Raw genomic sequence first — 25,230 nt, forward strand, 5'->3', positions numbered from 1 at the left:
GGACCATGTTGGTTGTGAGCAGGAATTGACCTCGGAGCTCCGAGTTTGTAGTACATTTTGCTAACCACACACTTGCATGGTCACGTAACACGCTCATTCGTTCATTAGGTTTTTAGCCAGCTGGCCAGGACTGGGCAAAGATGTTGCCCACTTTCACCGAGGCAATCGGGGAGCAGAGACTTAGGTATTTCTTAACTTACTACTAAAACAACAATAATATATTTAAGAACCCACAATTTAAAAAAATATATATACTCTGAAGAATTACAATAAACAAAGTTTAACTTAAAATATTGTCAATGATTCTCACAGTCTGGGATACTATTCCAGTATCCAATCAAGCTATTCAAATACCATGCCAACCAAGTGATCTCCAAGAGGAAAATAATTGCAATCTAAATGCAGTGCTTGAATGCCATATATCTGGGTGTGTTCGATAAGTACACTTTACCTCCAAATGATACAAAATTGTATTCAATACAAAATATTCTGTATATACAGGGCAGAGTTCCTCAGAGAGTCATGTATCCATTCCGAGGGTTGTAGATCCATTCTTAACATTTTAAGTTTACTTATTATGATGGTATGATCCACGAGGTCAAAGGCTTTATTAGATCAATGAAGGCTGCGAATGCTACTCCCCCATTACCAAGAGCTTCTTGGAGATCAGCCACTAAATTAACAAGAGCTGTTGAAGTGGAATGCCCCTTTTTGAAACCTGATTGGGCACCTCAGATGAGTGAAAATTTGTCCAGATGCCTAAATCATTGCCGATTTAATTTGCATTCTAACATCTTGCTTCAAGTCGGTAGCAATGTGAGTGAACATTAGCAGACGAAATTAACGGAGGACTGTCCAACAAGAGCCTAAGTGGATGCCTTGTTTATTGTCACACTGGTGATCATTTGCAAGGAGATGCAACCCATTTTGAGGAAGGTGCAGACGTTTCACATCAACGCTCACTTACCCATGGTGCGGCCGTGAAAACTACCCATGAAGGACAAGATCGAGAGCTCAGGACTGCCAGGGGACTGCAGACAAAAAGACAAAGACCCCCATGTAGCAGCTTATTGTTGGGACACATGCGGCAAGTGCTGTTCGTGAGCACTTATTAAGGCTCAAACAGCACACAAAGAAGTGGTGTGGTCTATGCCATATATAGCCTTTGCTTCCCAAGTGCTGACGTTTACACACTGCACCAAGTACTCATGTAAAGCTGAGTCAACTTTGTGGAGGCCAAAAACAGATTAAAATACCACTTGCTGTCAATGTTAGCTGTGGCCCTGTAAATGTATCAGAATAGACTAATCACTGTACCACCACATCCCACCATAAACACATGCCCCAGAAACTGCCAACACATCACTCCAAAACACACAACACCCCGCAACACCTCAATCCCTGGTATGACATGGGTATTTCATATATAATCAATCATACAATCAGTATCGCACTATTTTTACAGTGCTTTCACAAAGGCGTGATGTTTCACAGTGGGGTAGTCTGCCATTAGGGGGCGATGTTGCTATGTGGTTTTACCCGATTAGGTATTTTCTACACGGCTTACACATTTTCGAATGTCAAAAAAACATTTACGGTTCACTGTAAAGCAAAAGGGGCGTATTCTATGATTAATTGCAGTATTCACCAGATAAGGTACTGGACTTGAACCGTGAACATCTTATTCAAGCGGCAAACATACAACCATGTATAACCATTGCAGAGGGAGAAATTGCAGCCTTTGTAAATGGATTATGGGTATGTGCATACCTGATTAATCATACTTGTCCTCAACTCTTCAGTAGTGGGTTTGGCTCCTCCTCTCTGCTTATTCTGTTGGAAAGGCAAACATAGCACAACAGGAGAATTTTGATTCATACAGCATCTAAATGCAGTCATGAGACCCATATACATACCCACAACAACCCATACTTTGAGGCTTCATGCACACAATTACACAGACAAAAAGATAGTCTCATAATTATTTGCATAATTCCCAGCTGCCTTTGTATTTCAAATGCAAATGTTCACCCACTAATAAAATTTTCATGAAAAAAAGTTATCCATTGAATACATTCTTAAAGATAATATGCCTAATTTAAATGGGCTCTCACACGATTTTAAATAAAGGCCATCAATATTATGATTTAAGGCCAAGCAGTAAATTCGCACACTGCGCTATGAACTAGGTAACCTGAGTTTCATTACCAGGCATGGCTAATATTAGTCGAAATTAATATGAAAACGGATTTGTCGGCATTTCCATGGGTGGGAATGAGTCTCTCCCTACCACCCTCTCTGGAGATGAAGGGTTAAATGAACCTCCATCCAGGATTTGAACTTGTAGCCTTTCCAATTGTGAATCGAGCACTCGAACCGCAAGCACCACCCGGTCAGATATCCACAGAGGTGTGGACTCGAGTCATGTGACTTGGACTCGAGTCAGACTCGAGTCATGAATTTGATGACTTGCGACTCGACTTGGACTTGCATAACAATGACTTTGTCCCACCTATGAGATGTGGACTCGAGTCATGTGACTTGGACTCGAGTCAGACTCGAGTCATGAATTTGATGACTTGCGACTCGACTTGGACTTGCATAACAATGACTTTGTCCCACCTCTGGATATCCACATTTGAGCCTTTATTTACTGTTACAAGAATGCAGCTTAAAACAAGGACACGATCAATGCAAAATAAGAATTATGAAGCACGTTTGATTGACATTTGGGTTTTATGCGGGAAAGGGTGGTGACTGTGAGCTTAGCGCGGATGAAAGAGACCGTATTTGTTGCCTTGGGAGACAATTTTTGGGTGCCAGACAACAGCCATTTATCTGCACACCACGTCCCCATCAGCACCGACAATGTAGCATTGTGGCACACTTATGTAACATGCAGCGGCATGCATACGTGCAGTGCTTGCCTTATGTTCCCTTCGTGCCTGTACCCCATTGATTCACACGTCGACAACAATTGTCGGGACATGTACAAAACTGAGCAATCTTCCCTTTTAAAACTGTCTACACTACGTGCACATGTATGTGTGATGTGTATCATCGATGCCTAGAAACTATGTTTGGTCTAAAAATCCAAATCCTCACTACCACAAGCCCTCCACCCCTCGTGATTTGGTGAATTGTCATGGTTGTGATTAAATTCAGGAACCAATCATTTTTCTTCTCATTTTTACTGGCTTGTTTGTAATTGTTTCTGTGGTTCTTTTTTCTCTCAAATTTAGTTTTCTCCATTTAAAAGGTCAGTGATTTCCTGCTCGAATTAGCATTTAGGCAGTGCTCATCTCCTGTTTACAACCCTGAGCCACTTGACTTTCCCACAAAATAGTCCTTATTATTACGACCCCAGAGGGATGATGGGTTGAGTCAACCCCCAACCAGGATTTGAACTCACAAACCTACCGATTGCAAGCTGCTCACTGTACTACTTATGTCACCTGGTCAATGAACCAGGTGCACAAATGTAACATGAACATATTATTTGCATACACAATCGTCGATATCTACATGCACAATTAAAAGCATGTCTTTTGAGTATAAAAATATATTATACAATTAACCAAAACATGGATCGATATATCATTAACGAATTACCCATGTGCAGAGGTCTACCCATCTGCACCTGCATTGTCTCTATAGCTGCAAACTATCTAACGACAAAGAATAATAATAGGTTTTTAACCCTTTTTTCTGGCAACAAAACTGACACCTTTTTACAAGGAATCATGTTTACATTAGCCACAATACCTGCAGTCAAAATGCAAAAAAAAACACTCTGATAATGTATGCACTGTCCTTGAAATTGATTGGTCTACACCCGAGACAGCTTTTGTTAGAGCCCAGTCTCATATGGTGTTCGACCAGATGATGCCAAAAGGCGCACAACTCAAAGACAATGCATCATCAGAGTATTGAGGGCACGGGGTAAGCATTTACATCATGAGACCTCCTTTGCCAGTAGCAAAATATAATAATAGGTTTTTTACCCTTTTTTCTGGCAACAAAACTGACACCTTTATACAAAAATTATTTATTGGGGAAAGCCTAGATAAGTAAAAAGTTTCAGGAGTGTCCTGCCATGGAATATGGAGCCATATTAGATCATTTATTTTGCGTGTTGGAGGAAACTTGAAAAAAAAACCCACACAAGATAACACTAACTTCTGTATAGATGGGTCAGGAACTGCTTTCTCTACAGTTAGCTATTGGGAAACTCCAACGCAACAGGATAAGTCTAACAAACACAATGAAGCCTGCGTGGGTCCGCCAACTATGTCTTTACAGTGCTGACTACTCGAATGCATCACCCATGTAATATCTACCTGTTTGTACTATGTGCAAAAATGCACGATTTACAGAAAATGCACTGTGTATATCTGCGCAGGAATGCTGCAGTGGTGTAATGGTTAACTCGCTGGTTTTGCAATCCAAAGGTCATCGGTTTGATCCCTCGGTGCAGCAGATGACACAATGGACAACTTTGTTAAATTAGAATTTCGGCGGCCTATAGCCAACTATTTCTAGCTCCTGCGGAGAGCTTCTCAGCGCTACGCACCTCGCCTGTTGCCCCCACTGATAATCCTCTTCTTCCCACCCCCAATGTGTCCGGATACTACGTAGGATGTGTAGGCATATAGGACTACGAAAGACATTTCATTTTTTGGGGGTGGCGGGGGGTGGAGTGAATTTTTTTGGGGGGGGGGAGGGGGGTCGACAATTGTTGTCCACTTTCTATAACTTTTTGGATTCAGGCCTTCTGAAAGGCTCTTATAATTTAGTTGACGGACAAACGGAACGCCGGGCTTTCATAAGAGATGCCCATGACTCTTTTAATGCTTGCAGTCTGCACAAGACTCAGTGCAGTCTGTACAAAGTGTACTATATGCACAACATGTACCTTTATACAGAGCGTGCACGTAGCACAGTGTGCACACAGCGAAGAAGTGGTGTGTGTATCACAATGTACGCGTGCAGAGCCTACAAAATATATTCTGCCTTGCGTGCCTTTTGGGTAGATGAGGGTTAAAAGCTGGTATAAAACATTCGTTTTATGCTATCACCATCAAATTGCAGAAGATAAACATTCACTGCAGGTTATTACCAATACACGTATTTTGCACAATGTAATAACCTGACTAAATCTTGATTAGAAGCTTTCGTGACTGCAGGAATTCACTCTCTTTGGTCCTTTCGGTAAAGTCATTTTGTTTATTTTCCTATCTACGTGACTTAACCTGACAAAACTTTGTTAAATTGATGTTAGATTTGAGACCTGTCTCCCAATACAGTATAAGCCTTTTTAATAATTGGATCTAAAAGTCATGATTACCACCAGTGCTGTTGAAGCCACGACACGTTGCCATCACTTTCTTCCTTCTGCTAGACCCCACAGATGTTGCAGTGACACAGGGCCTCCTCCTAGGGCTAACTCTTGGATGCTTTATTTGATGACGTAATTTTTCAGAGCCTTTTAGAAACCAATGCTGCATGTTAAATGCGTGCAAAATAAATAAATAAAAAAGCTCACAATGTAGACGCTGATGTCTCTCCTCCACATACAGCAGCTTTATGATTAGCGAAGAGATACAGCGCACACACTACTTTATGTTTAGGGTTACCAACAAACGTAAAGCTGGTAAAATACAGCTTTAATCATTGCTAATAACTCTGCTAAGGTGACCACGATGAAGGCTTTAATTAAGTTGCAAGGTCACTTGCATGTATTGGCTTTGGAATAATGATCCGAGTGTAGTTTGTAATGACACAATAGCCAGATTAGAATTAGATCCAAGATCAAATAAGGATGCACATGTGCACAAACACACACACACACTGATGAAAATACATTTTGTTGGACCCACATTGTCAAGATGTGGCAGTTTTTGCCCATAACATCAGGGTGCCGTATTAAATTTTATACAAAGCAACACTCTGTTAATGAGTCTTGGAAAGTTTAAACCACCTCAGTTTCCTTGTAGATAAATACAAATGGTACTAAGAAAGAGTAAGCTGGAGGAAGGAACATTAGTTAATAGGAAAATATATTAAGCATAATTTACTTCCAGGAATGTAAACTATTGCATTTGCCTTTTTATTAGTTTCAGTGAAAATAAAGTGCAAATGGAAATGCTTTTTTGTACGTTTAAACAGATTAGTATTCCGAAGCACAGATGGCTAGGAGGTGGTACCATTCCAGACTTTGGGAACAGCACAAAAGGTGAAAGGCAGTGGAGTCTTCACAATGTTCTTGGACATATTTATATTGATGGAAGTGGTTTAAAAACAAAGGCAGTAGGGGGAAGAGTTTGAGAGAGGAGACTTGAGGCGAGTGGAAGTAACGTCGTAAAGGTTTTGGTAAACGACAGGAGAGCACGCTCGGCCAGGTCTCATTGTGCAAAGATGGAGTGTCCCACTGTGCTGAATGGGATGTCAACACACCCGATACCAGATGAAGATGGCCTTGAAGGCATTCTCGTTGGAGCAGGACCCACAAGCCATGGTCTGCACCTGCCGGAGTCCAGTGGGAGCCACCTAGGGGACAGACAAAAGTATGTTTACAAACCCAACTTCTTGGATGCACAAGCATAAAGGTAGATTTGAAGTTGTCGTGACTGCAAGGATTCATACTCTTTGATTTTTTCGGTAAAGTCACGTAGGTAAAAAATGAAAATAAATTAAATCACGACGTTTCGGACGCAACACAAGCGTCCTTCTTCAGGTGCCACACTCTTAAGTGTGTGCACTTAAGCGGTGTGACACACACTTAAGAGTGTGACACACTTAAGCAGTGTGACACACACTTAAGAGTGTGACACACTTAAGCGGTGTGCTTTCTCTAAGTTGTCCCCAACTGAAGAAGGATGCTTGTGTTGCGCCTGAAACGTCGTGATTTAATTTATTTTAATTTTTTACCTACGTGACTTTACCGAAAAAACCAAAGAGTAAGCATAAAGGTCCCCTGCATAGCCGTTGCTTATAAAAGTAATCACACCCAGGATGCGTCTGATCTCATCAGATCTTTGAAGCTAGGCAATGCTGTACCTGAATAGTGTGTGGATAGTTGACCACCATGCATAAAGCAGGTGTTATGGGATGCTATAGGCCTATGTTGTGGGCTGCAGAGGGCAGTGTAGCAAAATCAATGTTTGTGTTTTACTATACAGTACTTCCACATGTGCTCCCTGCCTTCAACTCTCATTGACCAGTGTGGTGAAGTATGCTCAAGCAGCCGTCTTGACTGACACACTATTTGGAGACATATCATCCAGCAATAGATTGACAAATGGGTCTACATATAAATAAACAGCCATAAAGACTTTTGGACATGCAGTGTAAATGAGTAACAATTGAGGCCGGCTTGACATGGCACAAGGAGGAGTGGTGTAGACTGCACCATTCTTATGGTAAGTGCCATATTTGGCTCATCAGCATTCCCATCTCTGATGGGACATCACAGACAGACAATGTAGCTCTAGATGGAGTGATTAAGGCTCACTCCGTTTATGTATTATTATTATTTCAGTTAATTTATTAGTTATAGCCCCTGTGAGCCATGCAGCTCTTGAGAAACCTATCTTCAAAATCACCATGAATGTGCCCAATCTCATCAGATTTTGAACATGAACCAGGGTTAGGCCTGCAAGTGAGACTAAATGGGAGACTGATTGCGAATACCAGATAATGTAGGCTAGGGCTGTGCGATGGCCAGGAGAATGCAGTACATAATGTATTCTTGAAACGATCTGCTTTGAGTATGAATTGATTTGCTGTGTGTTCTATGGGTTCTTTCCATACGCCAAATACTAATTAATGGCATTGGCCAAGCATCCCAATGCAGGACCCCTCATGAAAGAGCCTTGAGACTCAGTCGGGCTTTCCTTGTTAATGGTATTATATTTTGCTCAAGTTTACAGAACAAAAGGTCCCATTTATCATATTTAACAAATGCCATTAAGTACGTTTCGAATGTGGGACGGAACATCACTTTCCAGTGAAAACTCCACATACTCTTTGAAGAGACCAGTCAAAAAACACTTACTTTCTCGACTGCTTCCTCGATATCTTGTTACCCATTCTGGTAAGCGTGACTCACACACATGATCTCGGTGCAATCCACAAACCATACACTGCTCTCGAGAAATCCACACCACTGCTGGTTGTATCTGAGTGTGCGAGTGTCTCATACCGACACGAGAGACTTGTGGAGAAGTTGAGGAAGGTCATGCGGAGGTAAAGCTCCCAGTGCCGGTCGGTTAGCAAATGTGGCCTGCCAACACAAGAAAACATAGAAGCCCCGTTGGAACATTTTACCTTACAAACTGCTGGTGCAAATGCCATTGAGGCTAGTATGGTTCACAAAAGAGTGGTGTGGGCAGAATCCTGTATGGTTGGCCGCCTTTGCCTTGTGATATTCACATGGCTGAAATGACCTAAATGAAGCACAGTACTGGTTCACATATGACTTTCCAGTGGTGTTGTGGAAATTCATCGTAGGTTGCTTGCTTCATAATAATGCGATTTAACCAATAAACATTGCTCCAAACGCACACATAGTTACGTACCAACACACATGGACAGAAAAAAACAACTACCATTGTCACTGCCACTTAGCTAATAAGTGGCAGTGACATTGCAATGACACTTGTGCCAAGCTAGGTACACATTAGAGCGTGCACTAACACACATGGTGCTCACCAGATTTGCAGGATCTTGCAGGATACGGAGAAGGGCTGGGTGATTGTAACCTGTGAAAAAACAGGCTAGCAGTTTATTCCCTATACATGTAGTCCAATGTAGCAGTCAATAAAAAAATGCATTCCTTTATGCTTAATAGAATCCACAGTGCAACAAAGACTTGAGGTCAAACAAGATGTCTCACATCAAGGGATTATCCAGGTATATTTTAATAAATAAAATAAGCTGGCAAAGAGGTGGGTAACATGTATTGACGTAATTAATGGGAATGAACTAAACATCCAGCATGAATGGAAGGAGATATAGCATGTGATTAGTTTGGCATTTATTATTACGTGTAGAGATGTACACAGTGCGCGCAGTTGAGCGGGTGCAATTGAGGATGAGCAGGTGAGCGCGTTGAGGCAGGAGGTTGGCGCCGGAGAGCTTAAGTGGGGAGCACGTGAGGAGGGGTATATAAGCGGGAGTGTGCGTGAGCAAAGGGAGTTCATCTTCTTGGTTCTTTCGGTAAAGTCACGTAGAAGGGAAATAATAAAATAATAAAAATAAAACATAATAAAATAATTCTCACGACGTTTCGGCCACAACGCAAGCAGCCGTCCTCAGGTGAAGAACAGGTCTGTCGGAAAGACAGCGTCTGAATGGTGTCAAAGGGAGTTGTTCGGGGACCAAGGGAGGCTAAGTCATTCAGAAAACAACAGGAAGGTCTTTCTATTTTAATAGAAGTGGCACAGGTATATCAGTTAAGACGGAAGACAACAATGTGGAAGGCTGCTTTAGACCTTAATAGAAGCAGGGGACTAAGAGTAATCTTCCATAAAGATGTGATTTATAATACGTGCACATGCGGGTGTATACATATATGTTTCAACAACCAACCACTAGAGTACAGCAAAACACACGTGGGTGTGTGGATCTGCACTGGTGAAATACTTTTTCCCTACCCCTATTCCAAGGGGATTTCCTTCCCATTTTAGCATCATCTTTTCCTGAGAATAGGTTTTCCCCTTTTTTCTGGCAACAAAACAGGCGTTAAGATGTTAAAACACCTGAAACCTTTTACAAGGAATCATGTCTGCATTAACCACAATACTTGTTGTCAGAATGCAAACAAAAAACACTCCGATAATATATGCATTGTCTCTGAAACTGATTGGTCCAGACCAGAGACAGCTTTCTTTGGAGCCTAGTCTCAAAAGGTGTTAGACTAGAGGACGCCAAAGGCATTCTGAGCACAAGTATTGTGGTTAATGCAGACATGATTCCTCGTAAAAGGTTTCAGTTTGGTGTTTTAACATCTTAATACCTGTTTTTGATGCCAGAAAAAAGGGGAAAACATATTCTCATATTTTGGTACTGGCAAAGGAGGTCCCATGATGATCATCCTTTCCTGTTAACGCCATTTCCTTTCTTGCCAAATAAAACATTTTCTGTTCTTTTCTCATTCCTTTTGGATCCCTACAGGGTCCCCTGCAGGGTTTGTGAATCCCAGGGACATCTTATCAATGTAACTCTAGGACTGCGTACCAAGTGGCAGTGATGAGATCTGCATGTACAGGTCCAGCATGCGATTGCCATCCACATCCACCAGGTAGTTGCCCCGACTGGCTGTGTAGTCGCAGAAAAACTGCACGGCCACCGAGTTCTGAGATGCGCGTACACAAAAAACAAAGGTCCCATGTACAGCCTACACAGATTTTGAGGGTCAATGTTGATAGCAACCAACTATTAAAGCTGACACAACACATAAGGCGGCGGTGGTGTGGCCAGCACCATGTCTGGCTGTGCACACACCGTAACAGGTACTCATGTAAGGCCGAATCGACAGGAGGCCCAGGACCAATTCAGATAATCGCCACTGAAGTTTGACATGGCCAAACATTTTAACTCGGCCGCTGGTTTTGTAATGCAGTGCACTAACCACACATGCGCAAACAACTAAACAACCTGCATTCGGGACAAAGACGTAAAGTTTAGATCAACGACCCCTTGTTCAGGCTAAGCAAACTTTGCTCACAATTACAGGCTATTAAAAGTTTAATGTTGAGCGATTTTGCGGTGGTTAGTTGCACGGCAATATGAACCCTGCAACTAGAGTTTGATTCCCACCCACGGCTAACCTCAGTGCGAGTGACATCTGAACTGGTTCAGCACATCCTTCGCCAACCCGCACTGGGGGTTGTAGTTTCGTAAAACAAACCCCGTTACTGACAGGGCATGAGACTTTCACCCAGCATCAATTATAAACGATTAATATTATGTACATTAAAGTGTTTAATTGTCTCAAATGTTTTGCATACCTGAATCTCCCCAAGTTCCTTGGTTAGGACCTGTTATAACACAAATAGAGAGATATGCATGTGGACACATACATCAGCACACACAAATCAAATAATTAAACGCTATTTCAAGCACTATGCACCCAGACTTAATGCAATTGTGAGTGTGTATTTGCGAGTGTGTTTACCATCTAGGCAGGTCAATGAAACCTCATGCCTCATAAAGCGTGTATCAATATTTGCACAAAGAAAATACAAATGTCCTTTCACATACTCTTTGGTTCTTTCGGTAAAGTCACGTAGGTATAAAATAAAATAAATCACGACGTTTCGGGTGCAACACAAGCGTCTGTCATCAGGTGGGAAAGCATGGTCTACTGCTGAGGCAGACTGTTTTAAAAGGTTTGAAACTTGTCAAGGAAGCCCCTGTAGGTCATGTTAATCTGAACCTCACGGTCCAATGCTCACACCAGGAACCAGGCCAATGGAGAAATGTCTGTTTGCATGTAATGCCAACTTTAGTTACTTTACCAACACTTGATTACTTTAATAGTTTTACATGACATAGCTCTATAGCAGCAAACTAGGGAAGTCAAGATGACTCAATGTAGGGGTTATAAACCTTGGATTTGGAGGTAACAACACCAGGGAGAGAAGTCATGCTCGTAAGCATGACGAGTTATGTTCATGGCCTTACCTCGAATCCAGGCAAAATCCCTATTGTGCCGCCTTCAATTTACTACTCACTGCCTCTAGCCTCTTGCCATGTGCCTAGTGTGTTAAGAGCATGGATGATTGCACAATTTCCCCTTATATACGAGCACATCTGAACTTTGGAGAATGGTGGTGCAGCAGTACGCACAACGAAATATGATCCCAGTAACCTTGGATTCCTGGTGATAAATACGAGTGGTATGTGTTATCTAAAACCGTCCTGATCTTCCCCGAGGTTAACTTGGCCTAAAATTAGTACGTGATGTGGTATAAACATCAGCATTGGAAACAACCGGCTATGATGCTCACAACACCACTCCCATGTGTGCTGTGATGCACTGGGCTTGATGGGAGCTCACTTACAAACATTTGCATCTACAGTATACATGGTTAAATCAGGATATCTTCATCATGGTATGGGTGTGAACAAATGCGTATAGATACAGGCACGTGTGCTTTCATGTGTGCATGTTCTTTCATGCATGCAAGCACAAAGAGTAGCCTTATACATTTGTGCACATGTGAAGAGTCATGCACATTTTTACAAGTGGAATGCATGTATATGTTGGTGTGAATTAAATAATAATTAAATAAAGATGACAACCACGAAGACACATACGCTCGTAATTTAAAGTGGAACTTATCAACCATAAAGACTTGTGTCGAGCTTTCTAAAGGGTTTTAACCTGAAACCTGATTCCGAAATGTGCAATATTGATTCGTAGTTGAAATGTGAACCTTGTTTCTCCCTCCCATTCGTCATCACAAGCTAGAAAAAGCACACATGGCAAAGAAGTTCAAGGTTGAATGCCCATCTAAGAGTTGAACCAATCAATACCAATAAGATACTGGGCTCAAATCCAGAAAGTTATCAGTACTGTAAAAAAATGGGGACTCAAGAATATAAAGAGATGATAATCTCAGCACAGTCACCACTGACTGCAAACACACAAAATGATGTTAAGTTTTGTTTCATTTAATTCAACGCATTCCATTTATCAGGGCTAACATTTATAATTCGTGACAATTTTAGGTCATTGGCTGGATATGATGAGCCTATTGAATGAAGCCAAATCTACAGCAATTTAAAGGAACCAAATGCCTGACAATGTACTGTTACACAGCCTGTTGTGAATTCTAGTTGTACATTTTTCATTTTTCTCATATGATACCAACAGCTCTATTGAATACAATTGGAACTTTAAAAAAATCAGTTGCTTGTGTGATGTGGTCAACTGCAGCACTGGGAGGCAAAGATTAGCCGAGTTGAATTAACTGGCCTCAAATTCCCCTCGCGTGCCTTCCAGGCCTCAACAAATGATTGCCAACAGCCGTAACCTCTGGGAATCCTTGCGGATTAACTGGGAAGCTTGCTATTTGTGCATTTGAATTAACATTTATGCATGGGAGTGCTGTGCGAGTGCACGCATGGCTTTGCAAGTTATCAACCCAGTTTGTCTTACTTGTGATTTGGGCCCTGGCACGGTCGTCTTCATGAGGGGACCCTCGTACTCTGGGAGACCCTGGTCATGGAGCGAGGGAGAGGCCTGAGCCCCCATTGCTCTCCCTGTGGATGAGATAATGCATACACAAGGAAAAATATCTCCTATGTAGCCTATACAGACTGTGAGGACAAGTCCTGTTGGGGACACCATCCCCGTGTGCTTAGGGGACCACGAGGGGGTGGTGTCGTCAGCAAAATGCCTAAGTGGACTTTGTCACCCCCATGCTGATGTTTAAGCACTGCAACAGATACTCATTTAAGGATAAGTTAACCTAGGAGGCCCATGATCTTTTTAGATACTAATCCGCCAGGTATGTTAGCCGTGGCCAGGAATAAAACTGAGGTTGCCAGGTTCGTAAAGCAGTGCTAACCACTGAGCCACCACTCTACTCAAAGACAAAGATCCCCCGTATAGCCTTAACAGACTGTAGGGGCAAGTGCTGTTAGCAAGCACCTATGAAGGCCGGCACAGCACACGAGGGGGTGGGTGGCCAACACCACGCCCGGCCGCCTTTGTCTCCCCAGTGGCGATGTTTACACATCGCACTAGGTACTCATTTTAGGCTGAGTCGACCTAGGGGAGGCCCGGGACCGGTTCAGATAATCGTCACTGGTGTTGGCCATGAGCGGGAATCGAACTCGGGTCGCCGGGTTCATAGCGCAGCATGCTAACCGCTACACTATCGCTCCCCACTCTACTCAAATGCACACACCCACACACATTCGTGTTATTCTTACAGACTGCACTCTGATATATTTCTAGCAACCTAGACTTAATCTCCAACCACACACATCAGTAGCATATGGGCCTATTACTGTTAGGAACCTCCTGGTTACACCAGCCCACAGGGGATTATTGTGTCCGTCCATCCTTCGTGCATCCAAAAATGGGAAGGGTGGGGCTGGGTGGGGAGGGGCTGGGTGGGGGGTTGGAAGGGGCTGGTCACCCCGTGGTGCCCTTATAAAACTCAACGTTTAACCTACTCATGCCGGCTTGTGCCCGCCCTGACAGTCAGGCATATTTGCGGAATACACCACGCCACCGTTGACCCTGGCCATTGACCGAGCAACCAAACGTCCCTACCAGCTCCCTCCGCAGGAATGTGCTTGCAAGAATTGCTCACATAATGGGCTGCTCTTGAAGCCACTATTCACCACCAAGCAGTGGGCACGTCACCACAGCTCATGTCAAGCTAGGTGTACTTTGAGATCACTTTAAGTGCCAAAGGCTCACTGGAAATAAGTCCAGGTCTTATGGGTTAACTGAATGGGATGATTGGCAGATGCGCCAACTGTGCTTATCACTGTGCCATCTTATCATAGCCCATGACAGGAAGGACCACACATGCTCCCTCACTTTTGTTGCCCCAGTGCTGATGTAACCCTTTTGGTACTGAAGGACACCCATTTTACATGAAGTCAATAAGGCCAAAGATGATTGAGATACCCAGTGACAAGATGATCTCGTCCAATGTGGCATAGAATTTAACCTGGGTGGATGAAATTGTTGCAGTGTATTAACCAAATCTACACCACACATAAAAAGCATAACCCAAATCGATTGTGGTACTTTAATACCAGCAACCATTTTCACATCATAACAAATGTGTTTAGTGCAAGTCATAATTTTTATTGTGTTAATGAATGCTGCATTTTAATTCGTTTAATATATTTTCATATATTTTGTTGCCCTAAATTGATTCATTTTCTTTCATTAAAAAAATGTGAATAAAGCGACCTCTTGCCAACACTTTGGAAACCCACATAGCCTTGTGTACCTTATATACCTTCTGTACAAATGTAAATGCATCATAGAACTGGGGGTGTTGAAAAACAGCTCAAAACATGCACGTTATTATGCAAGCGCTGCAGTCTTCGAGTCAAACTAATTTGATTGCTCACGATCCATGAATGCCGCACTGATGAGCAGATGTTTGCCTGCAGGCAAGCTCAGGCATGCAAATGCGACTGCTGAAACAGGAATACTTCCTTCCTGAATCTTATAGTGAGCTGATTTTATTAACAGGACAGGGCCATGTTTATAAAAATATAAACATAAAAACCTGGACTTGATTTATCCCAAATAAGTCTGAAATTTCCTGCTGAACATGTGACCAAGAAACTATTTAAATACCCTTAAATGCTATGCAATTACGTTTTTTTTAATGACCACTGAAAAAGAGAATGGTAATGTAAATTAAAAGCAACAATTTTCAGGCGCACCACCATAAGGCACTCTCATGATACTATAGGCAAACTGAAATTCCTTCATCTCCGTTAATACAACACGATATAATGTTTCCCTCCCACCTTTCATTCAATACAATGTTTTTTGCCACTGAGGAATGTGATTCAGTTAAAGAATCAAACATTTGTTTTTAGATTGTTGTAACAGCTACGAGTGGTTGGAGGGGCACACTGCAAATCCCATTGTGCAGGTGGGAATTTGAAAGCCACAATAGCAGTTGAATGTTCTGTGATACAAGTTATAGTCTGAGAGGTAGGTTGGAAGATTTGTTTTTAAAGAAGTACATTTTAACTTTCATTTAACAATGAAACAAAATAGCAGATCACCAAATAGTTTTTTGGGATGAGTTTTCATGTAATAGTGATTAAATAGAATCCTTCTTGCCGTTCTACCTCCTACAGACACCAAATTGAAGACTCCATCTCAGCATGATCCACCATCCCTATCTCTTTCAAGTGGCTAGTTTAAAGGTATAAACCAATAGCACCTGGTATAAACACCAGGTACTGGACAGAATAATTGACACATTATTGCTGGATTAGACAATTCACGGATTAACAAATGCACAATTCCTGTATTAAAATAAATGACGTATTGCAAGTTAGTAATTTGAACAAGTGCAATACTCACGTGGGATAGGAGTCTGTGAGTGTCTCGAAATGGTCAGCAGAGACCGACGAGCAAGCATCCTGGAAGCCATTATGAACCGCAGCTCACAGCAGCAACACCAACCAGCCGCAGAACGTTCTCTCAAGCGTGCTGCGCCGACACCCTAGGAAAAGCACACACACAGGTCATTACCAGTCACGATCCATCCACTGCTGGATTAAGACCTACCCAAGTCACTGCCATATGTGCTTGTGTAAGGACAGTACGGGCCCTAGTGGCCAAAAACAATGATTGCAGCGATGAGGACAGGCAGGGTCAAGTGAGATAACTGGGTGAGGAGTCAACGCGGGGGTAGAGATGGAACCCCCAGGGTGTTATCGCGAGGCAAAGGAGAGAGTTCGGGAAAAGGGGCAGGGCAGAGCCGAGGGGAAACAAAAGGCAGCGCGGAGCGGGGCTCGGGGCTGCTGTGGGGATTCGGGGTCCGGACCCGTTGTGGCCGTCATCACGGTAGATCGCCCTCATCGTCTTGGAAGGCTGGGAAAGAAGTTATATATCTTCGCCGTGGCTACTACATCGACGGTTCCTATGCAGTAAAACCTTGGATTGCGAGTAACTTGGTCTGCGAGTGTTTTGCAAGACAAGCAATTTTTTAAAATAAATATTAATTTGATAAACGAGCGAGGTCTTGCAATAAGAGTAGTACGTGTATACGCTTTGCCTGCCAAGCGTCACGTGATCACAACTGATATACGAGTGCTTTGGATTACAAACACGTTTCTGGAACGAATTATGCTCGCAATCCAAGGTTTTACTGTATATATATAAAATAGTCAGTCAGCTATATAGTGAACGTCGTGTAGCAGCTACATACAGTCACCCAGTTGTATAGAGTCAACCTGCGTCCACCTGATAACATGGTCGAGTCAGGTGGACTGTAATATATAATAAATATATATATAAAACTTAAGCAAGACAGCGTCGCTGAGTGCTACATTACATCTGCACACGAACCGATTTCATGACCTTTTTTTTTGTACAGATAGTCCCTGAGTTACGATGGTCCGACTTACGATATTTCGATCTTACGATGGCGATAGCGATACGACAAAATTGTAAAATATTTTAAATTTCGCGCGGCAGGCAAACACAGCAGTGTACGAGGTACGATACATTCAATGCATGTTAAAAGTTCTTATAGCAGATAGGATTGTTTCCTGGAAAAAAAACTTTCTATTAAATTACAGTTCATATAGGTAGGCTAAGAATTTAACTTTTTTTTACTTTACATTTTACTGTGCAATATAGTATTGTAATTAATAAATACATACAGTGTATAGTTTATACAGTACGGTACTGTAAATTGCTCTGTTTTGCTAAATTATCACCATTCTTTTAAACTCCTGGGTAGGCTAGGCCATCCTCAACTTACGATATTTTTGACTTACGATGGGGTCGTCGTAACTCATCTCCATCGTAAGTAGAGGACTACCTGTAATGTGTTTCCCAAATTTATTTTTTAAAATCCTTTATATTAAGTTCACTTGCGCGCTTGCTTGCTTACGACCGTGCAAATCTTTCGGTCGTTTTTAACCCACTTCCCGTGATCCAATCGAGCTGACATTTTCCACACAGACTCGTTGTGAGTGACAATTAATGTTCGTGAAAAACATTTTTCCAAAATGTTACACTTATTAGGACAAAAATATTATATTTAATTACCAATTGCTTAATGGTGCCATGCAATCATCTGACCCATAGGTGGCAGCCATCTCAAGCCAGAGGACGAGAGGACTCTAGCCGCCACGCATATAAAGGATTTAGTGAAAAACCTTTTACGGGTTATACTTGTTTTTATTAACAATCAATCTAACATGCGTATGTTCTCTAATGAAGTATACACACATGTACATAAGCACTTCTAAATCACTGTTTAGGTATTCTTTAAATGGCAAATTTCCTCCAACAAAAGCAGATATTCTTCATTGCTAATGTTGTTAAAGTTGTGGACAAAATGTTAAGAGATTTTGTGAACTTAATCACTGTTATCAAGGCAGATTATAACCGCTAAACTGACAGAATTAATCATTCAACTTATCAGCGATTTGACTGACATTTCAGGAATCAATTCTTTGTCTAAGTGTTATTGTTAAGTTTGTATCGTTTTTCATCAAGTTTCTACGTGTTTGTGCTCCATTAAGTCCTCAAGTTATATTATTAATTGCATATCATGTTCAAAAATCAACCAATTCTCACATGCATGATAAGATGCATTGTTATGTGCCCAGTAATGAATTCCAAATTTTAACAGGAGGCAAAGTAGTACGTGCAGCAAGCCAGCAAGAATATACAATTCACATGGTCAGATGAACAGATATGTAATAGGAGTAAGAAGCCAGATGGGTGAATGATTCCAGGGAACAATGACAAAAGTATTTGTACTGACAGAAGAGGCAATGGGTGACAATAGCGCGAAAGGATAAGACGGATAATGCATCATATGGAGCTGGACATAAATTCAGTGAAGAGCTTTTGATTAAATTCTGTCCAGAAATGTTCGTGTTAAGGAGTTGTATTCCATTCTGAAGATGATGTGTAGCATGTTAGGAGTTGATGCTTACTAAACAGATTTTGTGGAGATTACAGGGTAATCGTGGCATGTAGTGAGATTAATACGATACAAATTTGCGGATTACGAGGCTGTATTAGTCTATGTAATGAATATTTTTCAACATGTTTTAGACGTTGTGACCAGATAATTTCAGCACAGCTAGTTTTTGCTGATGCATACAACATACAAATTGCTAAGTAAAACAATTAATGTGCTGCCTTTCCCTGTAGTTTCACTCCTGCAGCTTCAAGTTAGTCCCACTCACTCTATTGGATCACAATTTGCCGTCCACAAAGCATGTTTAATCTGCTGTGGTGTGCCGCAGATTAGGGGAGGAGTTGCGAACCGATCATTATCTGCAAATTACAGCCATATGTGGATTATTGGCTTTGCGCTTTATTGTAATGTATCTATATAAAACTTCGTTCGCACCGTACGTAGCCACCTGTGATGATCGGAGGTGCAGGAGAACGAATCGGAGGTGCAAGGGAAGGAAATCAGAGGTGCGGGGGAAGTCGCGAGCAGAGTTTGATTCGCGCCTCTGGATAACATCAGTCGAGAGGGTTACTTGAACCAATTTGGGTGTCCCACGTTTTCACCAACCAGACTAAATAACCCCCTTAACCAACATTTATATTAAAGGAGTCTCTAACAAATTTCGATTTAAAGCTTTCGTGACTGCAGGGATTCATATTCTTGGTTCTTTCGGTAAAGTTACGTAGAAGGGAAATAAAAAAAAACAATTAGTATAATGTAATTTTTTAATTATTTGTTTATTTCCCTTTTACGTGACTTTACCGAAAGAACCAAGAATATGAGTCTCTAACAAGTTGGTGAATAAAGTATTCTACTCTTATCAAGTGTCACACACATGGCACTGCATATAGATTATATAACAAAAACAATCTGCATAGAAAATGAGATGATAATGCCCCATACACTCTTCTCGTTGGCAATAGGGCAAGTTGCATGGTTGGCTGACGGTCTGAAAACAATCCAAGCCAATGCTTTCTGTATTTCTACATGATTGGTAATGGGAGAAAACAAGATATTTGATAAGGTCGTTTAAATGTGAATTTTCAATCTGCACTTTGGCCGAGAAATGGATGCCCAGCCAGGAAATGAAGTGTTCATAATTTATAGCTGGCAAATGAAGGTCAGCTTTATTAACTGCTTTCGAAATCCACTCGCACACGACTCTATCAACATAATTATATATTTCTGCTTATGTACTGTCAAATACAAGTGTAAGTCAGACGTCCATACCCAACATACAGGAATGCATTGACGGATTGCCAAATAAGAGAACACTGCATAGCACAATAGGGCAAGCACACTGAAATAAGCTTGTACACAGGATTGATTGTTGCATCACAAGACTCAGAGTTGGCTCCGGATTGGGGAGGCGTTCATCAAACAGTGGATAGATCATGGCTGACAAGCTGTATATAATAATCGATATTGCGTACTGTATAAGGATACAACTAAACCACGATATCTGGTTCTGCAATACTCTTTATTATTCTCTAAGTGGTGAAACATGTCATATATTCACCACACCCACAGATGATACAAAATAATCAGGCAGGGTTGTTCAAACAAATAGGGGGGTGGTGCTCATCTTCTGTTTACAGCCCTCGGGTAGTATTGGAAATTCCATGTTCCTATGATGGGCATGATAGTAATTACATGAGTCAAACAAAACGGACCTCCCAGTACGGAACTCGTTTTATTGGCGTCAGGAGACACAAAGGCTTGATATCCAGTACTCTATTGGGTGACATAAAGACAAAGATCCCCCTTGTAGCCTCAACAGACTGTAGGGGCAAGTGCTGTTAGCGACCACCTATGAAGGCCGGCACGTCACCACGAGGGGGTTGGGTGGCCAGCACCACGCCCGACCGCCTTTGTCTCCCTCATACACCACTCGACCCAGTCACATAATATTGCATTGACCAGTACGATGGTACATTTACCCAAACCCGGATGTTGTCATGGGTTGCCACCATTTGGTTCGGCAATCACGTTGTGTATTTAACACTAGTGCCTGCAGGAGTGCAATGAGACAATTACGAAATATCGATTTACACCCCGTAGAATACCGTACTGTACCGTATAAGGATATCCCCCACCCCAACTCATTTAGCCTCTCAGACTGTTGCAGCAATGATTTATACCTATTGATGACGGTGTGGCCGGCTCCACGTCTGCGTGGCCACCCCTAGTCGGTGCCTGCTCATCCTTCACCACATAAGGTACTCATTTAAGGCTGAGTCGATCTAGGGGAGGAGGGAGCTCCAACCGGTTCGGGATATCGATCTGGGAGTAGAAGCCAGGTTGGCAGGAGTTGTACCACGTTGAATAGTGCACCAACGCTTCTCGTTACGCCGAAATGTACACAGCCTTCTAATGAATCTGTTAACAAAATGCATTGATTTGTATCGTATCGTATCGTTATTGCTATTACACAATTGCAGCGAAAACCCGATATCGAAACATAGAATAACGTGATAACTACAGCGCAATACGAAGAATATTCCATAAGGCCGCACTATTAATACAGTATAGAATATAATGATAAATAATATAATATAGTACTGTATATTAACGATACCGCAATGCGCTGTATCAAATCTAACACCACTTCACTTTGTAAATCGTACCACGTTTAGGTATTGCGAACCTCTGAGGCATTTCTCCCCGTTTGTGTAGAGATTACAGCAATTGCAGTCATCCACGGTTGTTATCTACAAAATGTTACGTACAGTCGTTATAAATACGTGATTTTAGTAGTAGAGTGTAAAAGCTTGCACGATTACATCACACTGTATACGGTGTGTGCACATATTTGCACAGACAGCACGTATACTTGTATAGCTTACACATTACAATTTACACTCGATTCAGAATACATTACTACACGTGTGGAGTACTGTAATGTATTCTATTGCAAGAAAGAGATGCGTTGTCGCAATATAGCGCAGTTATGTCACGGATTGTTTTTAATGCACGCATTATTAACTCATGTGCCCAAATTAATTACCCTAATTACCTAATACAATGCAGATACTGAGCTCTGAGACAGACAATATTATTTGACATAGGTACACACATGTACACGGTACATTTGTTGTATACGAATATAGGGAAGGAATACGCGCAACACGCTCTCAGCACCAGCGCAGGGATGAGGAGTGTGCACGATCTGCGTGTTCGTGGCGATGCGGCTGCTCACTCACCACTCACTCGCTACGCAGCCTCACAGCAGCAGCAGCATGGCCAGGAGCCTTCCCCCCACGCCGCCTTTATATACAGAGGGGGGGAGGGAGAGCGTGACACACACACCGGGGGGGGGGGGGAGAGAGTGACACACACACGGGGGGAGGGGGGGAGTCACACGGGGGGAGTCACACACACGGGGGGTGGGGGGGAGTCACACACACGGGGGGGGGGGAGTCACACACACACGGGGGGGGGGGGGGAGTCACACACAGGGGGGGAGTCACACACACGGGGGAGGGGGGGAGTCACACACACAGGGGGGGGGGGGGGGAGTCACACACACGGGGGGGGGGGGGGAGTCACACACACGGGGGGGGGAGTCACACACACGGGGGGGGGGGGGAGTCACACCCACGGGGGGGGGAGTCACACACACGGGGGGGGGGGAGTCACACACACAGGGGGGGGGGAGTCACACACACGGGGGGGGGGAAAGTCACACACACAGGGGGGGGGGGAGTCACACACACAGGGGGGGGGGGGAGTCACACACACGGGGTGGGGGGGGGAGTCACACACACGGGGGGGGGGGGGGAGTCACACACACCGGGGGAGGGGGGGGGAGTCACACACACGGGGGGGGGGGAGTCACACACACAGGGGGGGGGGGGGAGTCACACACACACAGGGGGGGGGGGGGGAGTCACACACACGGGGTGGGGGGGGAGTCACACACACGGGGTGGGGGGGGGAGTCACACACACGGGGGGGGGGTGGAGTCACACACACCAAGTGCACGCCGTGTGAGCGATGGCGGGGGTTAGGGGTTGAGAGAGGTGTTGTTGTTGTGTTGTTGGTTCGCGATTGGCGCTACGCTGCGCTACGAACCCGACGACTCCAGTTCGATTCCAGCTCACCGCCACCAACACCAGCGATTACCGGAACCGGTCCTGGGCCTCCTCCCCTAGGTAGACTCAGCCTCAAATGAGTACCCGGTTCGGTGCATACGTGTGGGGTGGGTCTTTGTTGGAGGCAGGCTGTGGGAGAGGACCGATGCTGCTGCCCGTCGATGGTTAATCGTTCATTGCCTCTCTCCCCTTACACGACAACTATCGGAGCACAAAGACAAAAGACTGCTGCTGTTGGGGGGATGGCGAGCACGGCACACGGTGGATGGGGTTGGGTGGGCGGGCAGCAACCACGCCCAGCCCCGATGCATCGACACACAAACAATTACAAACGTAATTATAATTGATGTATAAAAAAAACTAATGGTATATTAGTACGTTGAATGGAAAAGCTAATACGTTCAATTTCGATTTAAAGCTTTTGTGACTGCAGGGATTCATCTTCTTGGTTCTTTCGGTAAAGTCACGTAGAAGGGAAATAATAACATAATAAAAATAAAACAGAATAAAATAAAAAATAATAAAATAAAATACAACATAATAAAATAAAATACTTTTTTTTAATTAAAATAAAATTCCCTTCTACGTGACTTTACCGAAAGAACCAAGAAGAAGAGCTATATGGGGGTTGTTTGACCATACTTCACCACTCTGGTCAGTGTGGATTGGTAAATGGTTGGGGGGGGGGGAGGTTCGGTTCCCCAGGACCGGTCCGAAGCAATTACTCTTCAGTATTGTAAAGCATATTTACAGAACTGTATTAAAACGATGTATTGTTCTCATCAAACACGTGTAAAACCACACACATGTGTACGGTATTTAAGCAAAAATGAACACAGGATATTGCAGTCGTGTAGTGCACACAATCACAAGTGCGCACGTCCTGTGGGTTAGACAAGATCGTTACACTTATCGGGGTCTTTGCAGTAAGCACGTTGCAAAGCTATGAACACAAAAATGTGCACGAAACACTGCGTTTTTGTGTAGCACAAATATCTGCACGCACAAGCCAAATTGTGTTTCTTCCAAGTGCTGCCAATCCACCGTACGCGTCTCGCAACGTGTTCGTCTTGCCCATCCATTCATTCCCTCTACCCCTTCTCTCGCCCCATCCTGTCGACCCACCACCACCTCCCCCTTCCTTCCTCTTCCTCCACCACCCCCAGAGCCGGTCTGACCCAGCTTAAACCGGTGCCTAAGGGGGTCCCTGGTCATTTTTTTTCAGGATTGGGGCTCCTCTTTCCACTCGTTCACGGTCACAGTCATCAACTCCAAAGCTCTTTAACATGCACGCCGTGTTTTACAAGCAGATACAATGACACAATACTCTGTGCTGCAGACGACACGAACACATTACATGCACACACACACACAAAATGATGAATATCTATACCAACATACCACACACGCGCGGGCATATTGGGCATCATACAAGCGATATGGCCACACGAACGCACACTGACGTCATGCACACACGCACACAGCGACATGAATACCCATACCCTACATACATGCACCACACATGCATAGTGACACACAAACGTATGAATAACACTTGTACACGGTTGTCGACAACCTGAATGAGCCACACACACCAATGTACACACACAAGACTGGCTTATGCCCTGCGTATTGCATGCATACGTAATAACGTACACGCATGCAACCATTTATGCATATTGCATTCGCATCCTTATGCGTTCATACATACATATCCGAGTATGATGTGTGCTCACAGAGTGATAAATACAGTGAGATATTAAACCCTCCAAGTAATTGATTAGAAATCTGCTAAATGAATTGTGCATAAAGCACGCTGCAACCCAGGAATGACGTGTGTGTGCTGTATGTTTATCGTTTTCCTACCTCATGGTGTTTAATTATAATCCGCAATATTTTCCCCCAAATGGGATTTCTGAACAGTGCTCTCTGATGTCAGAACTGGACTACACACTGCAGGGTGTTATGTAATTGTCATAATCTGCATTAACACCATTTAAAAAAAAATATGCACACGTACACTAATGTGTTTCCGAAAATATATTCACGAGTAAAATGAAATGTTAATGTAACCTTTTACCAACTGTTAACACGGTTGTATTATATGTTAAATTAATCGTACAGAAATGTTACATTTCACCAGCATGGATTCTTCTGAAAATATATAGATTCAGAATACAAAATGGACATTTTTCTGACTGCATTTCCTGCCTTGTCTGTAATTTCTGTTATTCGTAAAATTACAGCAATCAACAAATAATTTCGCTATCTGTGGATCGGCTCCTCATCGTGAACTGACAATGTAATAATTGGTGTAGAGATGGGACGATTTTTTTGTGGTGTAATAAAGGGAAAACAATGAGTTTCTCTTTTTAACTAGTCTTATTAAATACTACAAGTGGATGAAGTGGAAATTCATATTAAAC

At 42.9% G+C, this 25,230-nt stretch overlaps 1 protein-coding gene across 2 annotated transcripts in view; it reads right to left on the reverse strand.

Annotated features, from left to right (window-relative positions):
* ABAT (4-aminobutyrate aminotransferase) overlaps window positions 1-25,230 on the reverse strand; it is a 64,700-nt gene that overhangs the window by 11,909 nt on the left and 27,561 nt on the right. The window contains exons 2-11 of one of the 2 annotated variants that reach the window (XM_078861176.1): window positions 21,914-21,977; window positions 16,088-16,229; window positions 13,169-13,272; window positions 11,013-11,042; window positions 10,240-10,357; window positions 8,713-8,762; window positions 8,204-8,284; window positions 6,457-6,549; window positions 1,771-1,833; window positions 968-1,031 (exon numbers count right to left, since the gene is read on the reverse strand). In XM_078861176.1, coding sequence (XP_078717302.1) covers window positions 968-1,031; window positions 1,771-1,833; window positions 6,457-6,549; window positions 8,204-8,284; window positions 8,713-8,762; window positions 10,240-10,357; window positions 11,013-11,042; window positions 13,169-13,272; window positions 16,088-16,157 — 673 coding nt within the window. In that variant the 5' untranslated portion in view covers window positions 16,158-16,229; window positions 21,914-21,977. Of the gene's footprint in view, window positions 1-967; window positions 1,032-1,770; window positions 1,834-6,456; window positions 6,550-8,203; window positions 8,285-8,712; window positions 8,763-10,239; window positions 10,358-11,012; window positions 11,043-13,168; window positions 13,273-16,087; window positions 16,230-21,913; window positions 21,978-25,230 lie in introns of those variants that run through there. The other variant, XM_078861180.1, reaches the window with a different exon arrangement.

The sequence above is a fragment of the Lampetra fluviatilis genome, chromosome 1 (genome assembly GCF_964198595.1).
Source record: "Lampetra fluviatilis chromosome 1, kcLamFluv1.1, whole genome shotgun sequence".
Lineage (NCBI taxonomy): Eukaryota > Metazoa > Chordata > Hyperoartia > Petromyzontiformes > Petromyzontidae > Lampetra > Lampetra fluviatilis.